General features: G+C 37.6%; 1 protein-coding gene across 2 annotated transcripts in view; it reads right to left on the bottom strand.

Moving 5' to 3' along the window:
• The window catches only part of kay (transcription factor kayak), a 32338-nt gene extending 18949 nt beyond the window's left edge, over positions 1–13389 (bottom strand). The window contains exon 1 of one of the 2 annotated variants that reach the window (XM_036819372.3): positions 12748–13389. In XM_036819372.3, coding sequence (XP_036675267.3) covers positions 12748–13374 — 627 coding nt within the window. In that variant the 5' untranslated portion in view covers positions 13375–13389. Of the gene's footprint in view, positions 1–3950; positions 4848–12747 lie in introns of those variants that run through there. The other variant, XM_036819373.3, reaches the window with a different exon arrangement.
• Positions 13390–14797: the final 1408 nt, after the last annotated feature.

The raw sequence follows: 14797 nt of genomic DNA, 5'->3' as shown, positions 1-14797 counted from the left end.
AAGCGAGTTCGAAAACCGGCTTTAGAGTTGATTTTTTGTATGTTTCTTCAAAGGCCTTTGCTTATGCTAAGTTTAAGCCATTGACGTCATGAGATAATTTCATTAGCGTAGCGCCAAAATGCACAAGCCAAACGGTCTTTTAAGTGCAGATACGGGGACTTGTATTTCTTACTGGTGATTTCCCCTAATTGAAAAAGCAAATCCTGAGAAAGAACATAGAGTAGGAGCTTTGTAGATCTAGATTCGCAAGTAATCTTACCAATGAGCTGATAACATTTTGCAAATTCATCCTCACAAACGTTTTGTCAACCTCAATCAATTGTGAGTAACTTTTGAATACTACATTTATTAAATAACTACCTATTTTTAATAACCAACAACATTATTTTTCCCAGAAAGTAAAGAAATAAAGCCAAAATAATACATCTTTGATTGTGACCCATGTTTTCCCTTGAAAAATAAAACTTCTATCTGCATTTGTATCTATTTTCCTAAAGTTCACTTCAAATATTTTCCCAGAAACAGCAAAAAAGCCAAAAGTCAATCAAAGAAAGCGTTTGTGGGTAACAAGTGCTTCAATGTCAATTACAAGTGTACACAGTCCGTTATCATACCATCTATATATAAATTTTAATCTATGAACGTGCATTTAGCAACGCTATCGAATTTACGAAATCCCCTAAAATTTTCCTGGAACAATCGAAAGCCATAATAATAAAAACAAATAAAGAGTAAAAAAGAGTGCAAGGACAGGCAAACGCGAAATGTCGTAAAAGTTTCGCCATAAAAAAACGTAGGAGTGAATAATAAGGAGAAGAAGTCAAAGTCGAGGAACAGAAACCGAATTACAACAACTCAAGAACAATAATAATTAATTGTTTGTTGGGCTGCGAGCATTTATTTATTTATTTGCTGGCTAAGTGAACAACGCGTTGATCAACAAAAGAAACAAAAGCGGCGGCAAAGGCATTGGCAATTTTATATTTATTTATTTTTAGTTGATGCGCACATTAAATTGGCAATTTCTGCTGGATATCTGATCGTGATTATAAAGCGCTAAAATACGAATAAAACAAACGTGTGCCTGTGGTGTACAGTAGGGGTCAAAATTAAAGTGAGTTCCAAAAGATAATATCAGTATCAGTAATAGATACATTTTTGACACCACTGAAAAGATACATTTTTTGAAACTTCTGCTAAAAATTCGAGAAGTCACTTTAAAAGGTAACACTGAAAAGATACATTTTTGGAGACTTCTAGTAAAAAATTCGAGAAGTCACTTTAAAAGGTACGTAAAAGTATGCAACAAATTATTTTAGTAGTCTTCCTTTTTAACTGCATACTTTTAGACACCAGTTTTAAATTAATTACAAACAACCAACTGATTAGTAAGAGATCTTACTAATGATCGCAGGCTTCCGCAATCTTTTTAACCCTTGTGCCTTACAATTTATTAACTCCTATTTTCTTGACCCCAACTGTGCATACTTAAAAATCTGTAAAAAGGTTATCTCCGAGGAGAGTTCGCCGCTCGTTAGCCGATTTGCTCGTGACTCTTAATGCGTTTGCTTTTAATGCATGGAATATTTATGTAGCACGCTGCATGTTTTATGCAGCGCATTGCGAAAAAGGCAATTTGAGTTGTTCAAGTGCATAGCACCATATACAGTGAACATCCCCTCGCACCAACCCCATCCTGATCGCCATATCACACTTCCATCCCCATCGAATCTCAAACATTGCGACGCGTGAGTCGCTTGACATTCTAAGTGGAATACCAGCGAGATAGCAGGGGGGATTCAGGGGTTAAGGGGGCTCGAAAACAGGGGTGAGCCGCAGCATCTGAGTGCCATTTGACCTTGGCATTGGATTTAATTTTATGGCGAAATCAACTGCAGCATAATTTCGAATGTCAGGCGAGAGGGAAACCGAGGGATAAAGATGAAAGAGGGGGGAGTGCAAACACAAATGTCGCCTGTCAAGTCTGGTATTAGCCGAGGGATTTGTGTGCCGAATAGAAGACAAGTCTATTTTTGAATGCGAGATTTGCCTTTTGAATATTTGATGCGGCTGAAGGGGCACCTAGATGGGAAAAATCAATGCAGAACAAAATCAGAATAAGTATAGCAGGCAAACTGATTTATAAAACTTTATGCTCTAATAAAAAATGTTAAAAATATATATTCTGGGAATTTTTATAAATGACAAACGTTTTATTACACAGGATGTAGTTTATTATTCCAATAAACAATTGCTTTAATTATCACTATCAAATCATTGATGGGTGTCACTAAAATTGTTATAAAAAATATTTTAATCTACTTTCAACTTTACTTAGAAAAAAGACAAGTTGTTTAAGAAATGCAATAATCCAGCACACATTAGTTATAATATTTGGAGCACTTCACACATTACTGCAGTCCCAAGTGGAATCCAATTAGAAACGGAAACGGAAGCCTTGACCTCAGGGCGGTTTTCTTGGCTTATTGGCCACATTGCAGCAATATGAAATTGAAATTGGCGATGCACGTGTTGCAAACGAGAATTGAGCAGAAATAAAAACCGCACCTACGCCAAAAAAGATACAGATGCAGAAAGCAAAAACGTAGAGATACAGTACGCCAAAATAGAGAGATAGGAAAATAGAAAAACAAATGCAAAGAGGGCAACCTTGGCTGCGACTGCGAATCAAGTGCAATGAGGGAATGCACAAAATCCCACTCAATGCCTCTCTCCCGCTCACCTTGGCTCTCTCGCATGCGATAAAAGAATCTGTGAACGTGTCCGTTTCGTATCTGTGTGCGCTGCTCCCCGCTCTCTCTTTCTCTCTTTGACGCCTCAGTATGGGTGAGAGCGCAGAGCGGCAGAGTGACAGCGCGAAACAACAACAAAAGTGTAAATTGAAATTCCAAAGATGTCGACAAAGTAAATACGAAATAAAAACCCAAAACGAGACAGCAACAGCGGCAACAATAACAATGGAAAGCTACAACAAAATGCGCACCACACAATTCGGCGAATAATCATAATAAAAAAACGCCAGACGAAATATACATAGCAACAACAACAACAAAAACCATATATGTATAAAAAAAAAGTTCAATATATTTTTTTAAACAAGTTTCCAGAGCCCGTATGTGTGCCGTTTTCTATACATTTCAGCGACGAAGTCTGCTTTAGCTTCCCAGCTTTCGGTTTTAGTGAGAACTGTTGAGATTGAGATCCAAAACCAGGGGGAGTACGATATTATTGCGTTCTATGCAGTACCAGTTTGTACCGCCCGTACCTATCCTCTTTCATCTCTATCACTCTTCCTCTTACCCTAATCCCACTGAACAGCAAAAACCGGATGGTAAAGGCAGTAAACGAAATACCCTTTCAGGATTGTCTAGTCCGAGGTTTATCAGATAAAACTAAAATCGTATACAAAAATGTAAAGTGTGGGTGAAATACCATACTACATTATCTTTTGTTACCTAATAATAAACATATTAATCAAGTTTCTTTAAATTATTTTTGCTAATGTTTCAGTTAAGGTAACACCTTTGCTATAGAGAGTTTTATCCTTCATTTATAACACACCTAATAGGATCAACTGGAAAGGTAATTAGCCAAGTTTCATTGAGTTATCTATGAGCTATGCTAATGTTCACTGAGCTACGTGTGTATAAGATAAAACTATTTATTTACCAGGTCTTTACAAAAAAAATATTTATTTAAACAGTGATGATACTTTATTTAAGGGTAGGTTGACTTATTGAACCTTCTGCTCAAGAGAATTCCAGTTGGAGGAAATCTTGAATCTTAAGTTATCACAGGGAGTATCTCAAAATCAGTACCACTTGTGGATTCGTCTCTCTTTTGGGAAAGTTTCACTAGGGTTCTAAGCCCCTTTCACCCAGCTTATATTACCCGGTATATGGGGTGTACAAATAGAGTATCGCACTTACGATAAGATTGCGCATGACAGCCGACGTTGGTGTGGCGGCAGTTGTTGCTATTTTCGTTGTTGTGGCCGTCGATATCGCTGCGGTTAGATCGGCGGGCAGAAAGTCCAGTTCCTCCTCCGCCAGGTTCTCCTGGTCGTGGTCATGATCCCCATCTTCCTGGTCCTCGCGATCCCGCTCTGGATCTTCGGCCTTTTGGATGGCGGGCTTTTTTGTTGTGCGCTCGACTTTAACTTTCATTGTTGTTGTTTTTTATTTGCTTTCAATTGGCGTTCATAAACAAAATTTACATGTGCAGCTGGCACACACACACACACGGGCACACTCACACACGCACACCCTTTTTTTGTTAAACCTTTTTAGCAGTTAAAAGCGTAGAATTCTCTAGATTAACGTCGGGCGGACCACGCCCCGCACCACGCACCGTTGTTTATCGAACTTTAAACGACTTTTCGGTTGAATATTTCGTAATTTCTTACAGATTTTTCGGTTTTAAGAGGGGCCTTTAACGTTTACCGCTCTCACAAGTACACAATACTTTTCATTTCTCATAGATAACACGACAGTTTTGTAATTTCTTCACGGTCTATTGGGAATGTTCTGGCTTTGCACTTGTGAAAGTGTTAAAAAATTAAGTGTAACAACAACAAGTTGGGTGGATTTCTTTATAAAGGCTTTGGGGGGGAGGGGGCCTTGTCTGTCTCGCTCCAACCAACGTGGCTCTCGAATGCGTGCGAGCGGGAGAGCACCGAATGGGGCGTGGAGGGGGTGGTGGCGGTACGGCACTGGACGACTGATTAACGAGAGAGAGAGAGAGACAGAGAGAGTGGCGCGAGAGCGAGAGGGAGACGGCCGCGTGGCTTTCCGCTGCCGTTTGCTGCAGTCGCCTGAGTTGCCTTAACAAAAAGCGAAAAATAACTGAATAACTGAACTGAGCAACTGGCAACTGGCGACGGCAAAAGACCGCTGCCGCTCTCCCCCTGCTCGCCACTCGCTCCCTCTCCCTCACACTCTTTTCCAACCGACGGGTGACGTCTTGGCCATTGCCTCGCACACACACACGCGCGGACGCACACGGGCGGCCCACACAGATACACGCACACAGGCGGGAAGCCTGGAAATTCAAGTTGCGTAGATACCAGGGATGGGAGAAGTCACTGAATAAATGGAACCAGTTTCAGAGCTAGGATTTCAAAAACATACATTTTACAGATTTCAGGCACACAAGAAAGTAAAAGTGTTTTAAAACAATAAATTCTAATATTCTTAACCTCATCACAACAAACCTTAGCTGTACAGATTTCAATTTACTAATAGTAGAACATTAATGTTACTCTTAAAATATTGTATAATCTCAGAAAAATTAAACCTTTTTTTAATTTTATATTAAAATAAAATTGTATTCTTTATTTTTTAACTTTAGTTTACCTAATAATAACCATTTATAATCATTATAGAAAGATAAATTCAACCATATTTTAATACCTAACCAGTTGACAAAAAGTATGCTCTATAAAACTGCAACATTAAAAGTGTTGCCTACTTTTCGGAAATCAAGTCTTTAAGCCTTCCGTTGTAAACGGGGCACTTAATCAGATAAAAATAATAAATAAACAAATATATTCAAATATATTAAGTTGTTTTTTATTGTCTTGGCAGTAAATGATGTTGGTTATGTAAATAAGTATAACCTGGTTTGTAACTCATTTGACTTAATTTCGATTCAGTAAAGTAATTAGCACTTTGAATTTTTAAATAATTCCACACTTCCGTTAGCCGTTACGGAATTTCACACATCCCAAAAATATCTCCTTCACCACGAAGAAAATAACCGTACCAATCGGTAATCAGTAATCAGAAAAATCCATAAAACCGCCAAAACCGCATGGAAAAACCCGTCTGAGCGATTTTCGTATGCTCCACATGATTCTCGCGGCCCTGACGAATAGCGGTGTGAAGTGGGACGGCACAATAACTGTCAGAATGAGGCAGCAAAGGGGGAGAGCCAAGAAGAGAGCCAGCGAGAGAACTGCAAAACAAACTCACAGATACAGATACGAATCGAATGTCAGGCAGTTATCGCATGCGATTTTCATAGAGCAAGAGAGCTGCTCAATTTTCGAGTGGGATTTCGATTTTCCACTCGACTCGAAATTAAACTCAAATTGGCAATTTGGCGCGCAGCTCGTTTGTTGACATTTTCCACTTGAAAGATACGTTTTTGTTTTGGTCTCACAGTTCTCACTCTCTGTTCTCTCTCTCTTTTGTAAAGGTATCTCAGTTCGCTTCTCCCACTCGAAAATTGAGGACCAGTTGCCCGGGCACATGTTGGATTTTTTGTTGGTTTCGAATCCGATTTGTGTGTTATGTATGCCACGCATCGCCACTTTGAAATGGATGACGATGGTGACTCATCGGGGTTTTTACACACGGATACCGAGGCACCAATACTAATGCTGGGGAATCTAGAGAAACTGAGAAACTGCTGTGGGCCTCCCGCAATTCAGAGTTATTCAGAGACATTCAGAGGCTCAGATACGCGGACAGGTTACCTGGGTTCGCTTATAAAACCCCCGCCTTTTTAATTCCATCGCCAATTGGCGGCCAGTGCAAGTGCCACACGCCGAAAAAAATCAGTAAAATCACAGATGCATTTATTAAAACTGGAGAAAGCGGTTTTTAGGATTATAATTTAGTTATAAAGATTTCTATCTATTTTCTTTCAATCTCAGAGTTACTATTGGGTATTTCAAAATGTGATGAAATTAACAATATTTAACATTCTTTTTTCTTTCAGTTTTTACTTCAACGTTTTGTTTTTGTTTTGCGATGAGAACCTTAAAAGTGAATATTGTCTAACTAAATAAAACAAAAATATGTGAAATTTTTTATTAAAATTATTTTATTCATTTTTGTTCCCTACTATTACCAACCATTTCTTATAATATTGTCTTAATAATACAAATAAAAATATAATTTGTTCATGAATACCGAGGCACCAATACTAATGCTGGGGAATCTAGAGAAACTGAGAAACTGCTGTGGGCCTCCCGCAATTCAGAGTTATTCAGAGACATTCAGAGGCTCAGATACGCGGACAGGTTACCTGGGTTCGCTTATAAAACCCCCGCCTTTTTAATTCCATCGCCAATTGGCGGCCAGTGCAAGTGCCACACGCCGAAAAAAATCAGTAAAATCACAGATGCATTTATTAAAACTGGAGAAAGCGGTTTTTAGGATTATAATTTAGTTATAAAGATTTCTATCTATTTTCTTTCAATCTCAGAGTTACTATTGGGTATTTCAAAATGTGATGAAATTAACAATATTTAACATTCTTTTTTCTTTCAGTTTTTACTTCAACGTTTTGTTTTTGTTTTGCGATGAGAACCTTAAAAGTGAATATTGTCTAACTAAATAAAACAAAAATATGTGAAATTTTTTATTAAAATTATTTTATTCATTTTTGTTCCCTACTATTACCAACCATTTCTTATAATATTGTCTTAATAATACAAATAAAAATATAATTTGTTCATGAATTTGGATTGGAATTGGAATTTTAGTATATTCTATAGTTTAATTTTAACCTTACTTTATATATAACTTTAAAAACGTTTTATTTAAATCTATTCTCCTTCCTTATTAAGCCATTTTTTCTCCCTGTGCAGACATTTCCCGATTGAGGTCAGTTAATGAGTATGGGCGAGATGCATTTGGGCGCGTGCTAAATGCGTCTATTAGTCGCAGTTGCTTTCCAGAGTAATGCATTGCGTATATGCATTAATGCCATTTCCATTCCCAGTCCCATTCAGACTCAGATTCAGATTCCGATGCGCGGCCCATTAGGTGAGGTGTCCATGCCCAGGTAGCCGAAATGTTTTGTGGCCATTAGCTGGGAAGTGAGACTTCGACTGCGACTGCGACTTCGAATGAGGATCCTCTCACAGCACGAGCTCGATAAGCAATGTCTGAGTGCCTGGCGACGCCCTAGCACTTCCCAATTCCCAATTCCCGATTCTGGGTTCTGGATTCTCGGTTCCAAAGGAGGGATATATGAATATACGAGGGATATATCAAGGCTGAGGGTTGAATGCCTCGAATGCCTTGAATGCCAGAATCGGTTCTGGCTGCCTTTTTTTTGCTTTGTTGATGTTAATGTGGCTGTAATTTGCCAGGCGACTGCACGGGGGCAACGCCGATTAGGTTACCATTCTAGCTCATATTTTATGGGCCAAGAATTCACTGGAATTACCACTCAAAATCGGAAGCGGAAACTATAAAAACTATTTGGGTTATCAATATGCGAGTGGTCATACCAAAAACTCTGTAGTGATAGGGCGCCAAATTAAAATTTTTGTTTTTTATAATTCTATTTCAACTCATACTTTTGGTTTATAAAATTCATCCGAATTTTATATCGAAAAAATCTTTTTTAGTACTAAAAGTATCGACTTTTTTCAGAGCAATCACATAAAAAACAGCGGAAACAGCCGTTTTTAGTTATCGCAATTTTGTTTTGACCGTTTTGTGTTCGTACTTAAATTTCTAATCCATCTGTACAGGAAATCCGAATAACATCAAAAAAAAAGGAAAAAGAATGTGTTCCAAAAAATATAATGCTAAGAAAGTCTAAAAAGAAACAAAGAACTTTAAAATTAAGAGAACTTTTCAAAAAAACAAATTTCTAACCTAATATTGAGGCCATGTTTTTTGCAAGTTTATTTTAAGAACCACGTAAATAAATTCTCACCTTAAACAAACATTTGTCAGTACCACATTTCCCCATTCACATTTAAATTTACTCTGATCCGATTCAATGTTTGTTCGTCATTTGTATCTTAAAGTTTCAATTACATTATAATTGTATGTATATTTCACTTCAAGTGCTTAACTGACGCTCAATTTATTTAAGTCCACACAACTTGTATTCGTACTTAATTATTTACTTGGCGATATGATCACTTGAATAATGTTTACATTGATTAAAGTTTTGATCACGTCATGGAGCGACGTCATCGATTCGCCAACATGTCATCGAGTTCCCAGAATTTCGTTTATATTTCTTGGTATCGAATGAATAAGCCAAGAAAGTTGTGGGTATACCTAATATCTGCGTATTTAAAAAGCAAAAACAAATGGGAATTTGAGGTTCCAATGGGTCTATGAGGTATTAATCATATCCCAAACCATTTCCGCTGCAATTATTATCAAGAAAAGTGCACGTGTAATTTCCTTCGAAAAGCAACTGCTGTTACTTTACTTTATTTTTTACCTCGGGTGTAAATCTATTTCAGGGACAAGTGCATTAGCACTTTCCCATCTATTGATAGAAAAACAAATCCCAATTAAACAATCGCATTCAAAATCCAAGAGACCTTCACTCGAAAAACAGCTGATTATTGGGTCTGCTAATGGGCTGATATATATAGAGATGTAGGGAGGCGGAGGGGCGTGGCTGTTCGCCAACTAGTTGCAGCTTAAATGATTAAGAAAACTTAATGACTCTGTTGTAGAACCGTTTTGCACTAAGAAACAGGGCAGAAAACAAATCGAGCGACGCTCATTAAAAAATTAAGCATACGGAATAATAACAGATATGGCAACAATAAAACCTAAACGACTGCAAATTAAAGTTGTTAAATTCGAGCGCCTAATTGTTTTTGTAATAATTAATAACAACAAAGCAGAGAGCGGCCCGCGAAATTGCCTCCAGAAAAAAAACAACAAGTTCAAGGACAGCACTCTTAAAACTAAATAAAAGTACTCATTTCCCAAGAGCTTAATGGCGTTATAAAGAGGTCCCCAAGTACTTGCGATTTCTACAACATGATTTTCCTGAAAATCGATGTGTGTATAGTCTGCCTGTTTTTATGAATGAATTACAATTATAGAGTTTCCATCAAAATCCATCTTATTCATAATTCTGCTGGGAGCTAAGTGGTTTCATCGAAAACATCCCACATATGAAGTGGTTATTTTTATAATTTTGTAGTGCGTGTGATAAATTATTTACGAGGAATTCAATCAAATTTGTATAGACTTTTAATAAATAATTCATATATACATATATAACATTTTTAATAGTCCGCAATAACATTTCTATCCCATATCAACCAGAGTTCCGGAAAAAACATACTTTAATTGTGATAGTGATTTAACTTTTTACAGTTTAAAAACATTTATAAACATATTATACATATTGGCATTTTATATACCACTATAAAGTTTAAAATCACTTTCGTAACTTGGATAAAAAGTCGAAATACAAATAATAAGAGTTCTATATCTAACCTCCTTTGTAACCAATTTGTATAATTACAACTGAACTCCATCAATTACCATCAGCTATATGAAACTATCTATTAAAAAAGCCACTTCAAGTGATTCAGCACCTGTTCGAGAATCTCCCTCGCATCATTTTGATAGGGTTATTTAACCTGATTGATAAACGATTGATAAAGCATATGACCCACTAGAAACTGACGAGCCTAACCAATATGAATCTATGTGGCCTAGTCATACCGGCTCCCAATAAAGTGGCCCGAAGATAAGTGTTGCAAAATCACCCCCAATTTCCCCTTTTCCAGACCTAAGCACTCATTATATTACAAATGTGCTCTGGGGTGTTCGGCTCTTGGCATTTCCGTTCTACGGGTTTTGCTTTTTAGTTGTGTGCGGTTTTTTTTTCTTTCTTTTCGCTGTGCGGACTTGTGGACTTATGGAGCTGTTTACGGCTTTTACACTTCCTGGCCAAACGTTCGTGACTATGCAAGTGGGTTCTTATCTGGAGGGAGGTGCTCCGATTCCGATTCCAATACCCATAACCATTTCTACTCCGTCAACGACGTGAGTTCGCTGTCATCATGTTGGGGTTCGTTTTTTAAGGTTGTCTTTAGAGAGTCTGGCGATAATACCCGGCCAAAGGCAAAAGCGTAGACTTTCCGTCGCGACACGGACATGCTCACATGTGGGCATGCATCACCTCCGTATTTTTACCCCATGACGCTATCAGGTGCCGGGGACTCTAGAGTGGCGATATATGTATCTGTATACGAACGGCGACGATCGCCCCGATTAAACTTAAAAGTAAAGGGGTTTTCTGCCCAAGAGATAGTGTCCCTCTGACGACAATCGCACTGTGGGTGGTTCAAGAAAATCACACTTGTCGTTTATCACTTTGGCTCAGGGTTACACTTAATACACTGTCTTCCAAGTTGATTTTTAAAGTATAATACTAACAAGTAGAGAAATTAAGTCAAACGCATTGGAAGCACTTATGTAGATAGAAAATGCTTTGGCGCAAATTTAAATAAATGGTGAAATCCTTAAATGTAATTAATGTTTCAAGGTGCTAATCAGTTTCAGAATGATTTAATATAATTGGAAATCAATGATTTAATTTGCGACCTGCTACTTGATGCTTACAACATATTACAACTGATCTGATTTTAGCAGCTGGCTTTGACTTTAAAAAACTTAAAAAACTTGAAATCTTAAATTAAATTTCACCAAAAAACCTTTGTGTAATGGGGTGAAAACAGGTCAAGTCTCCCTCTCTGGAAAGGTTAACTAAACCCTTTTATGCCCTCTTAAATCTGTAACTGTCTGCTGATTTAATTTAAATTTATTTAAAACACATCTATATGTGTTTGCGAAATCCAGTTTTTTTTTGTTTCGCAGTTGAAGCAAATTAAATTACTCGAAATGTATTTTTTATTGTTTGTTTTATTTACTTATTCCCCTTTTTTTGTGTGTTTGGGGAGTGGCATTCCCACGCCACATTGGGCAGTAAATATTTACTTCAGATAAAGTAAGTATGCGCGTTTTTCGTATTTTTGGGGGAAAACACTCCGCTGCTCCACATGTCGTATACGTGACGAAAGCTCGAGAGAAAGATCAAGTATACGCCCCTTGGTCGCCATTTTGGCTAGTTTTCCCAGCTGAGCTACTAATTTCGCACACCACTAAAGCGCAATTAAGAAGAGGAAAAACAAATGCAAAATCAACGGAAACAAAGGCGGGCAAAAAACTTAAAGTTGGGACGAAGCGCCGCCCACAAAAACCGCAAAACGAATGGGATCAGCAAATCATGAGCGGAGATGAGGGAGATGGCAAATCATAATGCCCAAGTACGTACATACATACTTGTACTTGTTACATACACACTGCGAGCAAAGTAGATTACTAAAATTCTCGATTCCAAAAAGTCCCACACTTCACATAAACATGGTATACAATTTTAAGCTTGACTTAGAGACATGGAAAACCAAGCAAAACTATCCTTAAAAGAGTATAAAAAGATTTGAAATCGTTGTCTTTTTATATTATATATATATATTATAATATTTATTTTGTCACGAAATAGAAGCTATATAATTTCTATATTAACATATTCAATATTAGGAACAATAGCTTTAAGGAAAATTAAAAAAAATAAAATTAACTTCCAACTCTATTCTCCATTTTTGACTTAAATAAAAGCATTCAAGTCAATATTTATATATATATATCAGTACTTTTTTTATAGGCAAATATGATCCTCCTAATAAATCATTTGGTTTCCTCATAAATTGGAAGTCAATCTCAATCCTTAAATATTCGTTTTTATTTTGATTAGTACTATCACGAGACTTGGTGAAATTGTATTTGCACATAAAGGTATTTGCGTTACAATGGATTATAATTCTTAAAACACCTTACTTAAACTTTTCATTTTTAATTTTTTATATCATTGTATCAACATAATTCTGGAATTAACTTTAAATTTAGAGAAAGTATTGCTGTTTAGTTCACTTACTTGTCTGGCATGTTGAAGGGATGCATAATCCTGGCGCTGATGTTGCTGCTGCGTCTGATGTTGCTGCTGTGTCTGGTGTTGCTGGTGGGATGTTGCTGCTGCCGCTGTTGTTGTGGGGGCCAGGAATTGCTGTTGCTGCTGCTGCTGCTGCTGCTGTTGGCAGGGGTAGAAGTGATTGTTGGATTGGGATGTTGTTGCTGGCACAAGATGTTGCTGCTGTTGCGTGTAGAGGCTGCAATTGGATTGCAAGTACTGCTGTTGCTGCTGCGGCAAGTGCTGATTGTAATTGACATTCATGCTGTTATTGTTGTTAATGTGGCGCTGCTTATTGCAATCGGTTATCCAGGAGGCGGCACGCAGTTGTTGTTGCTGCTGCAACTGCAACATTGGGTTGTTGTGGCTGTTGTTGTTGCTGCTGATATTGCCATTGTGGCTGTTACCCCAAATATAATTATTATCAGGCGAATTGTGCTGCTGCTGCTGTTGAAACTGCTGCTGCTGCTGCTGCTGATGTTGCTGCAGCAGTTGCTGCTGCAGTTGTTGCTGCTGCTGCTGCTGCAGTGCGTTGCTGTTGCCGCTGCCGCCGCCGTTGTTGTGCTGCATCTCGATGGCCTTTATTGCAATCATTCAGCGGGCAACAAATTGTCAGCGTTTATCACAAGATGTTGCAATTTCCTGCTCTCCTTTGTTTATTATTTTGTATTTTTGCGAACTTATTTTTGGCTTGATTTATCGCTGGTTGTTTTTTGTTTGCTTCATTTACTACACGTATTTTTAATTTTACGCAACTTATTTACACGCTTTTGCATCGGTGTGTTTGTTTTGTGGCTATATTTAATTTTTGGCAATTTGTTTGGATTGGCGGTTTTTTATTTCGGCTTAAAATCGTAAGCAGGCACTAAAATATTTTTTACACAATTTTGGTTTTACTTCAAAATGTTTTTATTGGCTTTTAAAATTAATATTGTTGATGACTTTCCGGCTTAATCTATTTGTTTGGCTTGCTGTTTTAATTATTGTTATTATTTGTATTTGAATTGTTTTAAGTTCTTGATGTCTTAATACAGGATTAAATACTTTCATTTGCTGTGTTTATTGACTTTAATGACTTTTGGATTTTAGCTTTAGTTATTCATATTTATTTACAAAGTTTTTATGGCTAGTAAGGAAATCTTGGCAATTCCACAGGCAGCCGACGACGAGATGATGAGTCAACCTCCTACTCCACAAATTTGCCCACTTGGAGGCGATCGCCGCCCCGCAAAAAGCGATCGATTTTTCGCCCTTTCGATCGATTTGCAATTTTTTTATTACGATTTTCGATCAGCACGTGCGGGCCAAGTGGCTGGGTAACGGTAAACGAGCCGTAAACAAACACCGAATCGGGCAAACAAACACGGATTAAATTACGTGATTTAGCTATAAACAGGCGAATCGTAGCGACAAAAAACCAGACACTGCATGTTTCTGTTAATTTTATTTATTTGTTAGCCAGACCTCCGAGTTGATATATTTTTGTAAAGTATTATTTTTCCAATTAAACTGAGCACTGCACGTTCTTATTTACTTATTCGTGTTTTTTCTATAATATTTTTTTGGCCAGGACCGACTCAGAAAAGACTTCCACACGGCAGCGCGGCAGAAAGTGTATTAAAACTGAAAATGAAAATTTTGATAAACCTGCGCTCAAAGGCGCACACACACGCACACACACGCACACACTCAAGCGAGCCGAAGGCAGGCGACAAAAGCCGAAGTACATTCGCGATCACTTTGTTTTCTTTTTTTTTGCTTTTTCGGGGGGCTTTCAATATTTTTCGCTGCGCTCTGAAACCAGGTAAAACTGCGCTGAAAGGCTACTAAAATGCGAAAACCCCCAAAAAAAATTCAGAAATATATATAACACACAAACCGAAGAAACAAATTATTACGAGGCGTGTTTTTTCTCTTTTTGTGACTAATCGCGGTGGTCCACAGTGTTTGATTTTCGCAAAAAGGTGTTTGCTGTTGGGGCTTTACACTCGGCGTTTGTTTGTTTGTTACGATTTGG

The sequence above is a fragment of the Drosophila suzukii genome, chromosome 3 (assembly GCF_043229965.1).
Source record: "Drosophila suzukii chromosome 3, CBGP_Dsuzu_IsoJpt1.0, whole genome shotgun sequence".
NCBI lineage: Eukaryota > Metazoa > Arthropoda > Insecta > Diptera > Drosophilidae > Drosophila > Drosophila suzukii.
The sequence above is the reverse complement of the archived record's forward strand: the minus strand, read 5'-3'. Positions and strand labels throughout refer to the sequence as shown.